The following is a 19,526-nucleotide window of genomic DNA, read 5'->3' as shown; positions in this document are numbered from 1 at the left end:
ATCAGCTCACGCTTGCCCGAGCGTGGAAACTGAAGTGTCACCTACTGCGATGGCTTTGGATAAACACTCTTCTGAACCACAGCTTGCAGGTCTCTATCGTGGCTTTCCACAACTGGCCCTTCACATTGCACAAAAAGCCTTCCCTCTTCACATTTCTGAGTATGCCCTCCTGGCAGAAGCATTAGAATTGCAGAAGCATTAGAATTGGGTTTGCTTTGTAAAACTGTTCCAGGCATGTCTCCTCTGCGCTGCAGTTGTCATCTGTTCATTCTTGCCTTAACAAAAGGCAATCACGCATCTGAAAAGATGCTTTACTGGAAAGGGCTGAACTTGTGAAATGTGCAGAAAAATGGGAGTACTTGATTTAAGAGTTCCAGACACTCAGTTCATTTAAAAGCTAACAACCAGAAACGCAACATATTGCCTTTCCCTTGGAATAATTGTCCTTTTTTTACTGGTTTACTGTGGGAGAGAATCTGAGGGAGCCATTTATTAAAACAAGGTGTGTTATTGCCTTGTAATTATTATTTGACAAGCTGAGGTCCTGTGATTAATAAATCATGTGCTTGCTTTTTGTGTATGTATAATCACATGCTTCATATTTATATTGATAGAGGGTTACAGAATATTTACCTTTGAGCATAGGACTGGCAGAAACCTCTGTGCTACCAGGTCTCCTATCACAGGCACTGTGTGATATAATACTTTTCATAAACTTACCAAGTTCTGTCCTCAAAGCGATTTAATATTTTTGCACACACAATTGCAATGGGGAGGCTATTCCAGAACCACATTGTCAAATGGTTAGTAAAGATCTTCTAACCAAAATGTCTGATGCCTCTTTTTGATCATTTATACTGTACCAGTACTGGCCCTTAGCACCATCAGTTCTTCCCTCTCCCTTCCTGGGAGTATTTACACATAGAAATCCTCTTGCTCTCAGCACTCCCTTTGCAAAATGAAGTGAGATAGCCTTTCCTTCAGCACACTCCAGCCTTCGCTGCAGCCTGGGCTGCACCTCTCCTGCTGCCTTTCGGGATTGCGCTTCTCGCTTCACATTTCCACTATGTTGGCAACTCGGTTATTCAGTGATCAAAGTGTGAGCTGCCAGCTAGCTTGTAGGAAAGGGTTTGGTCATTTGTGCCTATGACCACCACTTTCTGCTGCTGACTACTTTTTTCTGTGTAATATCTCAAGCCTCCTTTGTCCTGAGGTTGCTTCATATTTTCTGTCATCAGCAATTTCACCAGTTCTCCACTAACATTAGTGCCAAGCTCATTTACAAAAGCACTTTGCCAGATCTCCAGGAATGATGCTTAACACTCCCCTGGCAGCTGCCCTCCAGCCTGACAGACATGCACTGCTCTCACAGCAGGTCTTTACGGGGTTTATACCTTGTGCTAAATCACTTCTCCCTTTTCTTAAGAACTTTCCACATGGCACCATATGAAATGCACAATTTTAAGTCCTGATAGGCGAGATCCACCCCATTTCCTTCACTAAGCAAATGGCTTGCAGCTTGCCTTACCCACAAAAGATAAATGGGTTTGATAAACCCATTTAATCTCATGCCATTTACCTCCCTCTCTTTTGCTAGCCTTTCCTTCACCATTTTTTCTGAAGCTTTCCATGTACTATTAAGCTGAAACCTTCATGCCTGTTCTTGTCCAGATCAGTTCACTTCTTCCATACAGGCTGACTGTGCTCCTGTCCCTGACTGAGGGACCTGTTAAAGACATCTGGCCAGTTCTTCCAGAGCTCTGGCATGCGGATTAGCCCGTTCCTCTGCCTTCAGTGCAGGAAGGAGCCCTGAGATTTGCTTCTATCCTGGCCGTGAACATTTCCATACCCCCATCCCATTATCCTTCTCATCTGCAGCCACATGATTAACATACTCAGTGAAAGTTAAGGCAAAGTATGAGTTTGGCTTTTGTACATAGCTAATACACGTTAACCTCTATCCCAAGTAATCTCTCTTTTTCCTTCCCTGTTTTCTTCAGCTGTATGCAACCAGGAAAAAAATTTTCCCATTTTTATTAATATCGTTTAAAAGACAGAACTCCGAATCACTCTTGAGACATGGCTTTTATACCTGATCGGTTATTTTGCTTTTTAAAATGATTCCTTGTAATGACTGCTCATTGTCAGTACCATTTCTGAGGTTGAAATTTGTTCAACTGCAGTCTCTGTCTTCAAGTTTTTCCCCTTGCCTGGGTTTTATCCCCAGTGAAGCTATGCTTAATTAACTAGAGTTTTATCCCCAGTCCTGGAGTCTCATCCCAATAAAGTTTAGACATGTAAATCCCCAAGCTCCTAAGGAAAGCTGACTATAAGGATTAGTTCCTGTTATTTATTTAAATACGCCCCTTGGAAGTCTGAAGCTGTATCAGTCATGCCTGCCTTGATCACAGGGCTATATTTTAAGTGTGACACTGTTTATCATTAAAAAACCTGAAGCATCTCAAGTCTCCCCAGAAAAACTTGACCAAAGTGGATTTTCCTGGTATTTCTAGGGTAAAAATAAGCAACACAGTGGAAGAGCAGAAGTAGATTAGTTGCTTTTTTTAGAAATAATTTTTCTACCTTAAAAATATAACTGTGCAAGTCACCTTTTGTGGTAAACACCAAAAAGGTGTTTTACCTCAGTGGGGCCAGGAGACTCAGCCAAGGCCATCTTCTGGCCAGTGAGGTCTGGAGGTCTACCTGCCTCTCTTCACCCTCTTTCACATCTACTTTTTTCTCTCTCTCCTCTCGCTCTTCCTCTTCAGTCCCTCCTTCTGGCTTTCCTCCCTGCTGACACCCTGTCCCAAAGTCCCATCACTGGACTGAAGTCAGAGAAGTGTCAGTGCACAAGGACTTGATGTTTTCATCTCTCTCGCTGCAAGGCACAGAGGTTTGGCACCCAGTGCATCCCACAGCACAGCCAGCTCAGCCAGCCGAAGAGCATAACATCTTAGAAATGTATTTCTGATCTCCTGGCAGGTGTCTGCACATATATCTAGGCTCCTTGGCAGGCTTGGACCACCTGGTCTGGAGGGAGTCAGTGCTGCCGCACCTTCACTGTAGCCAGGGCTCGGCTAGTGGGAGAGTAGCAGCCTGGCTGCAGTGCTGATATAAGCAAAACCACCTCTGATCCTCACCAGTTCTTGCATAGCACGTTCTTGGTATCAAAGCTGAAGTGTCTCTAGAGATGTCTCTTCTCAAGGAAGGTCCTCGTACTCTTCCTGCTTGTGTACAGCCGGTGGGCTGGCGGCAGCGTGCTGGAGATGGGGGCCGCGGTGGCGATGCTCAGCCCTGGGGCACACCACACCACACCTGGCCCTCCAGGCCCTCTACGTCGCTGGCTGCCGTGAACTCGGCGACGCTGTGCCGTGGCAAGCTGGACTGCAGCCTCAGGCACAACAGATCCCACAACAGCCCCTCTGCGGCGTGCATGGAGCTCCTGGGGGAAGGAGCAGGGCTTAGGAACGATGGGTGCTGCTCCCAGCCAAGCACCTCCTGAGCACTGCCCGGGCTGTGCTGACGCTCTGGGTGGGCTGAGCGCTTCCCCCATCTCTGCACCCCCAAGGAGCTGGCCTGGCACAGGAGAAGGTGAGGTGTGTCCTTGCACTGGGGCATGAGCCATAGAGTCAGCACTTCGGGGCCGGGTTCCCACCTCTGACGCCGACTTACTGCGTGACCTAAGGCGAGTCACTTAGCTGCTTTCCTTCATTTCCTGACTCTGCTAAACGCCAGGGATAATAAGTAACTTTGTGTGAGTGCTACGAAGCTTTGAAATCTTTAGATGAAAAGGTGCTGTATAATTGCAAAGCATTTTTAATAATGCTAATCATTCGCTTCACTCTGCATTGCCTGTCAGTCTCAGGCTGGAGTGTTGCAGCAGCCACCAGTATGCAGTCAGTGAGCATCGGGCTTTGCTGAAGTGGAGGATTTTCCTGAATTCGTTTCCATTTTGACCTCATGCTGGTCCAAACAGGAATCTGAGCTCAGCCCAGGACCTGACAAAAAGCCGCAAGCTCAGAACAGCCCCTGGCCCCTGCAGGCAGGAGCTTTCTGGAAAGCAGGGATATTTGGGGGAAGGGATTTAAACAGCTGTGTTGACAACACAGACAATAGGGATCTGATTCAAGCTGAGGGGGGCTACGTGAAAGGCAGCACGAAGCTGAAATTAAAGCAACAGTGAAGAGGAACGAGAGGGAAGAAAGGAAGATCACTTGGGCTGAAATGCTCCCAGTTTGGAAGCAGCCGCAGCCACGTGTCCCAGGAGGTGCCTGGCTGGCACCAGCCTCCTCTGCATCCTAGAGAGGGCTTTATACTTTTAAATGCACTCTTGCCAGGGCTGCAGGGGCCTTCTGGGGCAGAGAGCTTGAGTGTGAACATTAATCCAGAGGATTACAAAGGCAGCACTTTTGTGAAGTGCTGCAGCTAGAAGGAGATGAGGTTATCTTCTGTAGTTAGGCTTGCAGAACTGATGTTTAACCACAATGTTATTTTTATTTGACTCACTAACACGACAGTAGCTAGTGATGCCTGCAACTCGCTGCAGTCCAATGCCTTCTCTTCCAAACAGAGGACACTCTGTGCACTGCTGGCAACTCCTGTGATTTTATCACAACTTCTATGCTTTGGAGAATATATCCTAAAATCCCAGCTCCTTGAAACAAGGGAATTGTAACTTTCATTTATAAACAAAGTATGTCCCTAGCCCTCAAGGTTGTGGATGAAAGATTGGAAAACATGAAACTACTGCAACCTAAATGCTCAAAAAGCTGGGAGGTGAATAAAGAGATCCTACAGTTTGTGGGCTAATAATAAAAAAAGTTAAGAAAAGAAATCGTTGGCAAACAATTTCTTCTTGGGAAATGGGGCAGGGCTTGGGCTGACTCCTGGCTTTTCGGGACTTGGGGTTGCCAATACGCCTTTGAACTTTGTAGCCATTCATAAATCCTTACATAACAACAGCAGCCACAACGCACTGGAGCTCTAGAAATGCTGACATGAAGAAAGCGGTGGGAAAAGATTATTTTAGCAACCTATGACAACTCACCTTGAAGTGTTAATCTTTAAAGATGGAAGACCTGGATCCTTAGCAACCCATATCCCCTTAGAAAGGAGCATCTCTTTGCTCCAGGAACTCATTTTGCACTGTAATAAGCCTCTTGTAGGTAAAGAGGAATTCAAAGGCTCCACAAGGTCATAGAAGGACGTTGAAAGAGGTTGAATACATGTCTTGGTCCCTTGCATTTCAGGAAAATTATTCCTCTTCATTTCAGTGGGTGGTCTTTGCTGAAAGCCTCCAGGACCAAATAAGAGCAGATGTGAACTTCAAAAACCTCATAAGCACTGCTCTGCTTTATACCGTCTGCATCTTCAGGCATGTTCTCACAATCGCAAGCAATCAAGATATCACAGCGATGCTAGTTATTGTGTATCAGCTGACCCACACTAACTCCCCATACACACACCTTCTCTGCTCCTTCTGGGCTAACATCCACTCACTTAGACCACCTGCATGGGGGTTTAAGCAAACATAATTTGCTTCCCACTTCGCTTGGCTGACAAGAAGTAATTCATGAAAGTGAGTTCATGCCATTCTTTGCCATGGTGTTAACATGTCCTGAGTGCAGAGAGATGGAGCAGCTGCCAAGGTGAATGTACCCAAACTGTATTTCTGATGGGTTTCTTTCACTTAATTTTTTTTTCTCTCATTTCACTGGGCTGGCAGAGCCCAGCGCTTTTTCACACTGCTAGGCACTGCTTGCATCTGATGCTGTTTTAAACAGGTACTTACCATAAGGCTCAAGTAGCCCTCAATTCAACCAGAGTCTCACTGCTGGTTTTGGGATCAGACACCACGGCAGGGATATGAGAAGAGACGTGCTGATGGCTGAACAGCAGCAGCTTGCAAGTCAGCATCTGCCTTTGCAGGAAGAGAAAAGCAGAGGAGCAGGTAACACACAGTCTATGAACACGCAGTCACAGGGACATCAGCTTGCTGGTGGGAAATACCCATGAACACAGTCCTCCCAATTTATTTTAGACCTCTTGGGTCCATTTCACACGCAGCCCAGCACCAGTCACACAAGGCACTGCCAGGTCTCCCTGCACCCCTACGGCAGCTGGGCTTCCTTCTGTGCCTGGCACAGGAGAGGAACGTCCAGTGGCAAATCCCTACCCTGCCCACTAAAATACCACTTATCCCCCACCCTCAGCCCCAACTAGGCTAATTTGTGAGAGAAAAGGAAGGAGAAGGCTTCTGGGCTAGTTTACAGCATCCTGGCTGCCTTGCTAATTTCTTGGCAGACTAATATCTAGCGTATCCTGCCTGAGTTAATCTTTCCCAATTGCAATCACATGGAAATAGGCAGTGGGATAGCTCAGCTGGAGTGGTGCTGATCCCCATTAGCATCAGGACAGACCTGGGCTGCTCTTCCTGTTGGTCTCAGTGTACTTTCTTTTTACTCAGCCAAATCTGCTCTAAGCATGCTTGTGTAAGGTCTGCCTTGTTTCTAGAGACCCTGCACTTTGTGGCAAGGGCACTTGGGGGAACACTGATACCAGTCCCTCTGTATGTCTCAGTGCAGCCAGTGGCTCAGCAAGCTCACCACCACAGCTCATACCTACAGACAGAGCGTTATGGGAAGTAGTAGTGAAGGGGGTAAATAAGGAGGTTAGAAACTCAACTTGGACATACACCAAAACAATATTACTTGTGATAGTAATGTTGGCAAAGTATGTCCGATTGCCAGCTGCTTAATGCTAAAGTCCACGCAAGGCAGCGCAAGTCTTGCTTATGTGCACACATACGCTGCCCTCCAACGTGCCCACATCTTGGGAGCCTGGACCTGTGCAAAACACTAATAGCACTGCTGTGAAACTGGTTTTAACATCTCAGCAGTGATACAAACAGGCAATTTTTTTTCCTAGTTTCCCCACCACAGGTGTGCAAAACACAGTGTGGATACACCCGCTGAGCTCAAGGTGAAAGTCTGCTGCCAAGAACACGTTGCTATCTGCCAAAGATAAACTAGCTGCAATGCAAACACAGCCCAGCTGGAGAAGAAACCCACAAACAAAACAGGCTTCCTGTGTCCTCTAAAGACACCAAGGTGGTGTTTAAGGAAGGTGGAACTGATATACATGTCGTCAAATAAGGCTCAGGAGTAAGGGGAGGACAGCTTATAAACAGGAACCTTCATTTCTAAGGCACAGGGAAGAAATCAGGCTGGAAAAGCTGCCTCCTGACCCAGGGCTGTGCTGCTGATACTTACTGTCTTTTTTACCTTGAGGAATATTGGCCAAGACTCTGCCTGGCAATTATTTAAACATTTAATAGGCTGGATTCAGCCTGCCCTACGCAGCTTTCTAGTTCACAAAAAGCTTTTGGACATGCCCATTCATTCAGATCTGACCCAGTTAATTAAAAATTGACGTATGCTCCAATTTCAGTTTAAATGAAGCTACTTCAGGTAGCTGAACGCTGCTCCCGACAGACGTCCCTTTAACCAGAATAAGCCCGATGTGAATTGAAAGGAGAGCGCTCACTGGCTTTAATCACCTTGGGTATCTGATTAGAAATCTAACCCTGCAGTAGGCTGATGCAATTGTGTGCAGACGAGCCCTAAGAAAATCATCTTCACAGTGTGGAAGATAGACCCTGGTGGCTCCACCACTCCCCTGCCCACTCCAACCCCCCGAGGATGCCTGGCAGGGCCCTCCCGAGCCTCATGTTGGCAGTAAAAGGGGACAGCTAGCAAGGAAGGGATGGAAACTACCTCTGCTTCTTTCACTTCAGCATCTTGGGAGTTGTGTTTCCGTGGTGCTGTGAGTGTATTAGGTTAGTATGAGACCGTTTCATAAAGACTGGGGCCGGATTGCCAACACTGTAATGCACTACAGCTCCGCTGAAAGCAAGCAAAAGGGGAGGTGTGACATGCCAGGGGAGGTGGAGGGGATTCCTGGGCACCAGGTCAGCAAGGCCAGCTCAGGTCCTGCAATGAGAAGGCTGATCCTTATGGATATTTCTTTTGTGCAAGAGAAAAGGAGAGTTTTCACTGCTGCATTACCCGGTTCCACCAAGATGTTGTAGGGAGAATCGTTGGTCCTTGTCCAGCCCCTCTCTTCTCCACAATGGGGGGAACTTTTCCTCCACAAATACATACCGCATACTCCCATGCCTTCACGTTGCGACATTGCATCAGGCAAGCCAAGCACACGAGGAGTGCTCAACATACTGACATAGATAAGCAGAGATTGGCGGAGTCAGATGTAGAAAAGTAAGCAAAGGCAAGCCTGTTCTCTTGGGCTGCCCTCGCTACCACCTGCACAAACACGGCAGAGTCCCAGGCTGTATCAGCGCCGAAAAGCAGGCGGAGGGATGCTGCTTCGCGCGGCACCGGCGTGTGCTGAAGCAAGCTGCCCATCAGCCCAGCCCCGCTTGCCTCAGGGCAGCGTGTCCACCCGCTGAGCCCCACAGAGGCCTGATCCAGAGGAGGCAGCACCATCCCCGGCTCCCCGCACATCCCTGTCCTCCCTCCTGGTCAGCTTCCCAGGCAGGGCTCCCGTTTTTGGACAGCCTTGACCTGGCCTGCTCTGCTGGTCAGGCAGGACAGCTGGGTTACAGCATGGCTGTCCGAGTGAGGTCGGTCACAGCCTTGTGTCAAAAGGCCAAGCTGGTATTTGGGTGCGGGCTGCGTTCACGTGTGAAGCCTTTCACACTCGAGTTCCCCCTTCCACCAAGAAAATTCCACCAACAAAATCTGGACTGGAAACTCAGTATGTTTTGAACGCCACAATTTGGGTTTTTTTGTTATGGATATATGATGCCAAGTTAACACTTAGAAAATTGATTTGCCTGATTCCTGGAGCAAGACGGATTCATAGCTGTGATGAGATGGTATCAAAATCACACGTACAAAGGTTTCAGTACATCCAGGACAGAAGAACCGAAACCATTTGTGCTTAAAATACATGACACGTGTGCCTCAGCTGCAAACAGTTACTTAGAAGATGCTAAAGCACTGATTTAATGAACTGAGGAGTCAGAAAACCTGTGTGCCGGTCTTTTTTCCCATGACCCATCTCCCCAGCCATTCAGTGGGGCAGACAGACCCACTTCCCTCCCTCAGCGGGTGGTGGGAGGCATAGCTCGCGCTTCGATGGTGCCCAAGCCCTGCCTTGCACACGGACTGGACATTGCCTTGTCTCAGGTTTCCTCCTAGTGTTTTCCACTGAGTGAATTCATCAAAGCTGGAGGTGAAGGCTCCCCTCAGCTTTTGTCCTCATTGCCTTCTTTAAATATTTAGTACAAGCATGTCTTTACATCACCCTGACTGAGGTTCAGTATTTCCTCCCAGGAGCTCCAGTTGCTGGCAACGGAGGTGGGCTGGGGAGAAGGCTGGGGAGTGGGGAAGGTCCCTGTGGAGCTGGGAGGGCACCAGGGAGAACAGTCTGCTGAAAAGAAGAAAAATCAGCAAAGGCAGAGGGAGAGCACAAGGGAAACAGGGTAAACAAACAAACAGGGGGATGTAGGTTGAGATGAGGTGGAGAAGGGGCTTGGCTGGGGATGGTTTTACATGGTGGTTTTAGAAGGCTGAGAAGACAACCTGGATGGAGACAGAGAAAAGCCAGTGGGGACAGACAGCTTGCCCAGTTCATTCGGAAATAAAGAGAAAAAAGGGAAGTGAGGACATATCTAGAGGGACTGGAGTGGGTAATGACAATTAATAGTAATTACAGAGTGAACTGCTAAGATGTGTTCACTTCAACTTCAGCACCAGCCGACAGCAATCACTCACAATCTGTACAGCAGGACCTACTTGGTAAGAATCACAACTTCTAGAAATTGTATTTAAGAGCAAACATTCTGGCCTCCTGCTTCCTTCTTATCCCCCAAACTATCTTTTATTCATTTTGATTTTTAATCGATCCTCTGGGAAGCTAGAAGCATGTTGTTGCTGGGACAATTGCCCACCAATGTATATGCTTTATAATTCTCTTTATTAAAATCTTTCTTTTTAAGAAACACAAATTGAAACACTTTGCAATCAGTTACACAGATCAGTTAATACTGGTGACAGTTCCTACATAATTAAACAAGTACTAACAAATTCCAACTGTTTACAAGCCAAAACTTAAATTAACAAGATTATATAAGCTCAATAAATAGTACATCTGGTCCAGTTCAAGTATAATTCAACAAATCACAGCCTTAATCCTTAGAGAATAGAAAAACCCTGAACATAACTAGCCTAACACTAATTTAGTGTTAAAGCCAATATGAAACTTTGTCTGATCTTATGGGGCAAATGTTTAATTCTTTAATTTTTACTTGAAAAAAAGTAAGTTGCAGATTGACATTAAAGACTATTTCAGATCAATAGAGATTTCACAAAGAGGAAGAACATAGTCCCTATTAAAAAAAGTGCAATCTTTGGTTGAGATGTGTTGAAATGCTTTGTATATATATTAAGGAAGTTCCTTTATAAATATCAGTATTTGTTTGGCTAGACCTGAGCCTGCTTTGTGCGCTCTCTCTCTATATATAATGTATTAATAAACAGCGTGGATTATAGTGATGATGAATTATGCCAACTAAAAAGAAGTCAAGATTTTAAATATAATAAACCAAAAGAAACAACACATTTTTACACAAGCTGAGAAAGGTAAGTGGCTGCCTACAGTGGCCTTCTTCCTCAGCAGAATAGGTAGTAAAGAGAAGTTGAGGAGTTGAGTGCCTGTCAGCATTGCATGATGGCCTGTTGGAGAGGGAAGGAGATTACCTCTGAGTTCTGAAAGTGCATCAGGCTGAAAACTGATCATAGGGATCATTAGGAGCTAGTTGAGACTTGGGATTGCTTTTAACTGCTTTCAAATGTTGAGTTTTAGGGGGAGAAAGGACCTTCTCAGAAGGGGAATTGCCCGCACGGCCATACCCAGGGTTTTGCAGATGGCTGCTGTGTCAGGACAGAGCCCAAAGGGAGGGGGTGTCCAAACCACCTCTACAAATGTCTGGGTCTGATCACGTCTGCGGGGCTGGGCACTGCACCTGCGTCACTCACCCAAGTCATCTACCTCCAGAAGAGGAAACTACATAGGGCAGAGATGCCATCTGGAGCCTCTTCCTTCCTCAGTGGCAAGAAAGGGCCTGCACCCATGACCCGAACAAGGTGTCCGGAGCCAGGACAGTTCCTGGTGAGCCTCAGTAAAGACTCCAGCCAGCTTTTGGAGTCCTACTGGAGACTGAATCTTAAGCGATCGGGGACTCAAGGATACCAAAGCCCACTCTCTTAAAAGGGATTTTGCGTGTCTAATGCAACGGGCCAGGAAAAAAAGAGGAGGTTAAATATGCAAGCAGTGAATAATGGGAGTGAACCTGGTTCAGAACCAGAGGAGGGGGAAAGTAGTTTGAATCATCTCCCGTAAATCCAAAAATAAGCCCCTGGGTAAACACTCATTTTAATTATTCTTCTGCTGCCAGTCAAAATCTCATGGTTACCTACTGCTTTCCCTGCCTGCCTGTATCCACCTGTTGTCTGTTTTCAGAAAGTCTGATTTAAAGCTCTTTGGCCTGGGAAAGTCTTTGTTGTGGATTTGTGCCGTGCCTATAATAAAGGCAGTGGACCTGTAGCTTCTACTGCAATACAAATAAAGAGTAATAACAGCGATACTTTTCTCATTTGAGGTTACCTGGGGATAAAGTTGCTGGAGGCATATGACTTTGATATACAGTCAGCTATGTCTCACATCCAATTAAGCTTAACCACATGGTTTAACAAGCTCCCATTAGGCCGGTGAGAGCCCCAGCTTGATAGCAGGGTTAGCTTCAAAGATTTGATGCTTGCATTTGTAGTGATTTCCTTCCCTTGTGCTCAGATTGTGCTGAAGGGCATGAAGGGAACTTCATATTCAGATGGTACATGACCAGCTTGAGAGCTGTGCTTTAGAAGACAATTGCACAATCTTTACTGCCATTTTTGTAATCTTACAGCTTGCAATACAAGCTCTTGCCCCAACAGCTCTGTGCTCAAATTTCACTGCAATGTGAAAAACAATCAAAGAAAAACCCAACCCTTGAAGGAAAAATACCTGGTTTGCAATATTATTATTTTTTTTCCATAGGGAAAAACAAAACAGAAAAAAAGCTGTTTTAAATGACAGATGGACCCAAGTCTTAACATACTTCAAGTCTGGACAAAGGAGGATTTAGCCTGCAATGTTTTTCATTTCCCCTTGTCTTTTGCATAGGCCATGTCTGAATCTGGGATGCAAAGAATCCCTCAACTTGCAAGAAGCAGGAATTCCAAATATGAAATCTGAACCCACCTCTGGTAAGAACAAGTGGAAAGCATAGGCCATGAAATGGAACAGGGCTTCAGGCAACAACACCAGGCATCTCTGAGACACACTGCCTGGCTACAGGGTACTTCAGAGAACGAGCATGGCTGCTGGCACAAGACATAATGGAACGAATACTTTGGTGGAAGCAGTTTTGGCCATTTAGCCACTTTGCAATATTTTGTGACACCCATGTCATCCTTAGGGATGGCTGGTACCTTCTGGGAAACTATTTCCTCTGAACAACATCTAAACAGGACATCCAGCACCGGCAATTTTTACAGAACATACTGTGACAAGTATTAGAGTCAGGCGAAGAATGGAAATTTGTCTCCAAATCTCCATCTGTCGAGATTGCATGGGGCATTTTATAAAAGCATAACTCTGGGATCAATTCTGGCAATGGTTTGCATACATATTCACTGTACTACACAAAGCCCTATTGAAATGAACCAGAAACTTGTACAGTGCATTTCAAAGGGACTTTGCAAAATACTAAGCAACAACTGTGCAGAAACAATAGCTCATAATAATGCCAGAGCTGCTGGTGCATCCTGTGTTCTTAGTGCAGCATTCTGTGAGCCATCAGTTGTTGTATTCGCCTTAAAAAATTCAGGGAAATAAAATACAAAAACAATATTAAAAGTCTGGCATCTTTCCATGAAAACCAGGAAAATTCAACATTGCCAAGCTGAGGAAAAGCAAGCTTGAAAGAAAACAAAAAGACCCCAAAAGCAAGGATCTTGAATAAAATGTCTAAAAGAGACATGGTCCAAACATATGGCACTTTAAAAAGCCTCTCGTGAGAGTTTCAAGTCTGTAAGACTCAAAGTTGGCACCCTTTAGAATTATCAAAAAGAAGAGTTCCAAACACAACGGTACCTGGAGAGCATCCTGATCACACCATGGAAAATGCTGAAAACCAGAGCAGGTTAGCTGTCAGCATGTGTATTCAAATTGCTCTCGCTGTGCCGGGTTCAGGCTATACGGTCCCTGGGACAGACTGTGGCTCCCTCTGCATTCGTACAACACAGTCAGTGCTTAACAACACAAACATCTTATCATTTCACCAAGCTCTAAGACACATGGAGGTGGACGCTGATGGGGTTTATGTTATGCCATCTACTGACTAGTTTTAGCACAATGGCTTTAGATGTCCTATGCAAATTCTACTTCTTGGTGGGGCAAGGAGTGAAATGGCTGAAGATATTTTAAGCAACATTAAAGCCTATTTATAGTCACATCTCCTTTCCTTCCAGTGACCACTGGAGGATGCTGAGTGCTTCTAAATACTCCACCTGACCTCATGTGTCACATCAGAATTAAAACTTCAAGAATCCCTGAGAATTCTGATTTAATCTAGGAAACCACTCCCAGCACACAGAGTGTGAGAAAGAATTGCTCCACTTCTTAACAGATATGCCAGCATTGCTTCACCGTGGGAAACAGTTTCAGGCATTTTGGTTTTTAATGGCACTCTGGGCATAGATGCATGGAACATGCTCTTTATTTCCCCTCCTCTGTACAGTGCAAATTGACAGTTATATCATAGAAATAAAAAAAAATAAAGTATCAGCATTCACTCATTTTAGCTCTTCCAGTTCATCCGCATCATAGTTTTTTCTTTGCAAAGTGAGGAACAATGCCAGTGTCATCCTGAGGCAGATGGCTGCCTTCTTCCTTCATTTTCAGGCTCTCTTCTGCAAGCTGGGATAGATACTTCTGCAATCACGTAAAAAACAAAGCATCGTTACCAAAACTGAAAATATTCAACATGAGATGCTTTATGCCTTTTCAGAGCTCTCACACTCTCCCAGCATCTCAAAAGGGAAGAAAGCACATAGAAGCCCCATTTTGGTGACAATTCAAGCCAGGAAATACAGCTGTGTCAGGCAAACTACCTGCACACGTGGAGAGCCCCAGGAGTTCAGTGATTTACTCTGTGCCACAAGGGGAACTGGTGACAGAACCAGGAGGACCATGACCCCCCATCGGTTTGTGTAACTAGACCTCACCTTTTCTCCTTGCGAACTGTCTACTCCCATATGCTATAGGTCAGGAACTGAATCACTGAGTCAACTGAATTATGCTAATATAAGACTGGTGTGTCAGAAAATAGATGCAGTTTCTGAGTCACAATTTAAAGCAAATATATTACATTTTCAGCATGTCCAGTTCAGAGATACACCTTTTGCACAAGAACATTTGTTTTAAGGGATTAATCAAACTCAATAATAATGAACACAATTTAGCAGTCTGGCTAGAGTATTTACATTTATTGTGTTTTGCTAGGATAAAGCCTTTCAGTGCTTTAAGTACTCAGCGTGATTTAAAAATACAGACATGGCCAGTGAGGCTTTCAGCCTTTTGGCAGTGCTCTTGGTTGGCAGAGCTGCATGCAAAATGGACGATGAAGTGCTGTGGGTCTGGAAATGGTGCTTAAAGTATTTATTCAAGGTCAACAGACCTGGAAATGGATGGAAAGAAGCTTCTTCAGCAGCAGCTAGTCTAGATATACACATGGGAAATTCCCACATGATAATGTAGAGATGTTCTTATTAATGACTTACAACACAGGCAAGAATAACTGTCCTGCATATTATTAGGATCATAAAACTCTCTTTTCTAGCTGATTATTCATTCTGATTTGTTTTGAAAAGACTATCTCGCATCACTGCAAAATTTTATCTACTTGCGAGATCCCCCCCAGAGTACAGTTGACCCTTAGGCATCCATGGGGCAGAGGTGAAATGAGAAATGGATGTAAAAAAACTAAGGGCTGTGTTAGGACTGCCAGGTTGTCTCACATAAATACAAGTTTTGGATGTAAGAGGTACATCTGAAGGGGACTCAGTAATGGTAATGAATGGGCATATACCTGTGACAAAATGACAACCGGACCCTTCTTGCTCTGAATATAGAGATTTGGCTGTGGAACTTACATAACTCTCAGTCTTGATCCCTGGGTACAAAATTCCATGTGGCAGAAAGCCAGAGTAAATGTTACAGTAGTATACAGAGATATAGGGTCCATAAAGGCTGGGAGAAGTGATCCGTACACCATGAACTTTAATAAATCACTAACGCTTGTCAGTGGATCAGATAACCCATGCATTTTTGGTTTTTAATGATTACCCACCAAAATAAGACTGAGGTTTATCCACCACCTTTAGCTGATGTTGTCAGCTATCTTGACAACTACAAACACCAATTTTGAAGTTCACAGGCCAGACATTCAGATTAATTTATAGCAAAATAACAGTCAAGGAAGAAGTATTTTTTCATTTAAATAAGAGTTTTGAGGAATACTGCATAAAGCCAGTGGAAAACAGGATAAAAAGCTGCAGACTTGTCAAGGTAGCTTACAACAGATGAATCTGACAGCTTTTTGTGGTAGTGGTGGGAGGGATGGACAAATGATGGATTTTTTGGACATGGAAAATGCAGTGGATCTGTAAATATAAATATCACCTGGGAAAATCATTTATTAAGCTGAAGAGAATGGAAAATTACAAAAAGTCTGCAAGGCTGACAAAGAAAGAGTTGAATTTTTTTCAGTGTTTGCTGTTCTTCAGGGGGTACCATACTCAGATGAAGTTGACTATTTTACTTCAAGACAAAATCATCATCATCTAAGCAAGGCTTTTCAAAGAAAACTGGTAAACAAACTGTTCAGTTTTGCATTCAAATCCAAACACTGAACATATATTTTGGATGTGGCTCCAAGGAGATCACATGAAAGACAACAAGTAGCAAATCAACTATAAAAGACTCATAGCCATGAGAGCCTTTGGGACGATGTCGTCATAGGACAATGGTAATTGTCATGTAGGCAGGACAACAGAAAGACAGTCTGCAGCAGCAGTCCCATAGTTTCACATACAGTAAGAGTCCATAATTCTTATGTTGGTGGATACACTCATTAAATGGCATCATCACAGGGGAAGACTGACATTTCTTGCAGGCTGCATAAATAAGCATTATTGCAACTAAAAGGGTTCTGGTAGAGAACAATTACTTAAAATTCGCTGAGTTTCCATTGGAGCGGGCAAAAGTTGGATGAGACATTTATTTCCTCCATTTAGTAAGATAAGAGGTATGGCTCAACAGAACAGTCTGTTTTCATTACCATATTTGACGGACTTAACTTTAACAGCTTTTGTGGTCTTTGTTCTTTTATCTCAAGTCAGTGTTAGGTATCTACACAGTGCTCATGGGAAATGTCTTAACAGGGAGAAAAAGAGGGTTTTTTTCACACTGACTCAGTTTTAGTTGGACCTTTTTTCCTATGACTTTAACAAAATTACTTAGAAAACGAAAAAAATCCCTCTTCTTTCCATGGGACCACTTGCCAGGGGCAGGGGCTGGAGTTGCAATCTTTGGTTTAGTACAAGTTTCTTTGGGACAGACTCACATGAGATACATAGCCTGCACCGAGTGGTGCCACCTCTGGTGAATCCCTCTGGATTTTTTTGTACGAAGCAAAAAAAGGCATGCAAACTGGGCACCTGTTTTTCAAGCTTACACTTGAAGGATCCATTATAAGCAAGCATCACAGCTCTGCAGGCACAGTCTTTGAAAGCCAGAGGCCTTTGTATGATTACAACTAGGTAACTTCAGGAGAGTGAAGAAGAAAATTCTCCCAGAGACATTATTTGACTCTGAGTGCCACTAGAAAAGCCAATACCTACTAGCCAGCTAGGGAAAGATAGTGTTAATTGAAGAGAAGCAGAGCTCCAGCATTTACTATGGGCAGAGGGAAGGAACAGAGAAAGAAGGAGCAGCTTTGCTTTGCTCTTTCATGACTTTTGCTAAGAGTATGTGAATGCCAACAAAAGTCTCTTCTGCAGCGTACACACCCTGCACACAGGCAGGGACTCGAGATGAGCGGTAACGCTACCTCCTCTGAGGAGTCCTCAGCAAAGGGCAGTTAATGCTCATGCTGTCATGACTGATACTATCAACTGTGCATCTGAAAAATGAAAAAGGTAGGGTCTTTTAATTGAACTGCAAGCACCTGTGGTCTCTGTATGCTGTTATCAAGTGCTGATACGCTTATGGTATATTCTTATGGAAACCATACAAGTAATGACATGCTTCTGCATAACCTTATAGAAATTATTCAGTAGTGGTGTTCTGCGTGGCTGATCTGCCATGCTGTTCTGTAGCACAGGGAGGTGATTTCAGCAGGTCACAGGAAATGCCTTGGAGAGCCTGTGCGTCACAAAGTACTGCGTGCTGAAACATGCTGCAGAAATTCACGCTAATGCAAAAGTAAGTCTGGCAACATTATTAAACAAGTGGCATGTTTAATGCTCCTGAAATTCAGCAATAAGAAAGGCTGCTGCTGGGCTGACTCCCAGTGATAGAAACATCTGGGACCCTCAAGAACAGAGAATTAAAGATCTGAGTTGCAAGCTGTGCTAGTGACAAGGACCAAATTTAGATGAGAATATCAAATTATCACCTGGCCCCTTTTTACTTATGATCCAGAAGTTGATTTCAAGGATCTGGGAGTGAGAAATTAGTGGGCTAACATTTGGAACTACCGAAGAGTTTTGCTTATCTAAATTTCAGTTCATCTGAATTCTGTCCACAGAATAAAACCTAATTTTTTGTAGCATCATCTGTCTTAACACATAATCTACCCCATGAGCTGGTTGTTAGCTAGCTTCAAGTGTGTTTTTACCTGAAGATTTTTGTAGTGAACAGTACTTCTGCAGTGACTTGTCTTTGCTGTCTCTTCATTTGTGTAGAAGAGTCCACAGAGCTTGCAGTAAAACCCAGTTCTAGGCACCACAAATTCCACACCTATTGAGAAATTCTGAATTACATTAAAATGTCAGTTGAAACCCTTCCCCTCCACAATAAACTTGTTTTCAAAGAAAAAAGTTGCTGTTTAGTTAAATGGCATAGATATGAAGACTGAATCCTGGATTCACTTCTCTGATTTCCCTAACTTTGCAATACTGAGCTGCAGTTTAAAATCCTGTGCATTGCAAATAGACCTTCCACTTCTCTCATAGCTATTATACATATTTAAAAATGTACCTTCCTGTGCATAATATTGACTGGAAACTTCACTGTGTAACCTCAAGGGCTAGAATAGCAATAGTACTTATTAGCAGTAAATTCATGCTTAAGTTACACAGATTGCTCTTTAGGATGTACTTCTTCCAGGTGTTTTACTCATTATCAGTGTTTACACAGTAAAACCAGTACTTTTGCTTTTACTGAAAGTATAAGCAATACTTTTATGACAAAGACTTTTACATTACAAAGTATTTTTCATATATATTCCACATATAGTCCAAAGGAACTTATTTCATCTTATCAACATTAACAGCTATCTTTTGCCATTCATCTTGAATGAAATTAGCAATGATCTATAATTGAAAGCCTATTTCTTTCAACAGCTACCCCTCTGTCATATACCCTGTGCCTTCACCCTCCGCACATCTGTTCTGAAAAATAAACATAGCAAGTAGCCTTAAAGTGACATCTTGTTGTAAGCTCTAGGTATTGCAGTGGGCAGCACTGCAGGCTGAGGGCAGCCTGGGCATCTGAACGTACCCAGGGGAATGCTGAGTTCAGTGAAGACGTCCTCTTGTTCCCAGCCTGGCGGAGAGTGCCTTCTTTTAGAATCTACCTCTGGGTATTCCAGAGATCTCATTTCCAAGTACCTAGAATTTGCTTAACAAATGAATAAATGTATTGAATGAAAATAGTTTATTAGTTTAAAGAGACGTTTGTAAACTTCTTGGGAACACTTTCTGGGTAGATCTAGAAATGAAGTAAAACCTGGAAAAAATGCTTTTCCATTCAAATCAGAGGACCACTCAGTGCAACCCCAACAGCTGCACTACACTGTGCAGCACCCCTGTTTCTCCCAGTAGACCGTTTTTCTATTTCCAATTTCACATCCATTATGTTTTTTTCTTTTCATATTTTAATCTCCAAATAGATCTATAACATTATACATGCCTCTGGCACAAGCATGGTCCAACTGCAGCTCTGTAACCACGTATGGTACTGCATGACCAGTGATGGAGCTGGGCTAACACAGAGGCTGCTGAGAAAGGGAGGGACAGCAGGACCTGCTGAGAGTAAATCCCCAAACTGCCTAAGGAGCTGTGTGGGCAGAGCAAACCTTCGTCTGGTAGGACCCCTGCAGCACCATGGTCATCTTC

General features: G+C 44.1%; 1 protein-coding gene across 7 annotated transcripts in view; it reads right to left on the bottom strand.

Moving 5' to 3' along the window:
* Positions 1-9,978: 9,978 nt before the first annotated feature.
* The window catches only part of RBM20 (RNA binding motif protein 20), a 108,910-nt gene continuing 99,362 nt past the window's right edge, over positions 9,979-19,526 (bottom strand). For 6 of the 7 annotated variants that reach the window (XM_075026360.1, XM_075026361.1, XM_075026359.1 and 3 more), the window contains exons 12-14: positions 18,910-19,029; positions 18,026-18,147; positions 9,979-14,058 (exon numbers count right to left, since the gene is read on the bottom strand). In XM_075026360.1, coding sequence (XP_074882461.1) covers positions 13,948-14,058; positions 18,026-18,147; positions 18,910-19,029 — 353 coding nt within the window. In that variant the 3' untranslated portion in view covers positions 9,979-13,947. The remainder of the gene's footprint in view (positions 14,059-18,025; positions 18,148-18,909; positions 19,030-19,526) is intronic. The other variant, XM_075026364.1, reaches the window with a different exon arrangement.

The sequence above is a fragment of the Buteo buteo genome, chromosome 4, assembly GCF_964188355.1.
Source record: "Buteo buteo chromosome 4, bButBut1.hap1.1, whole genome shotgun sequence".
In the NCBI taxonomy this organism is placed as follows: Eukaryota; Metazoa; Chordata; class Aves; order Accipitriformes; family Accipitridae; genus Buteo; species Buteo buteo.
This window is presented reverse-complemented; position numbering and strand designations above follow the sequence as displayed.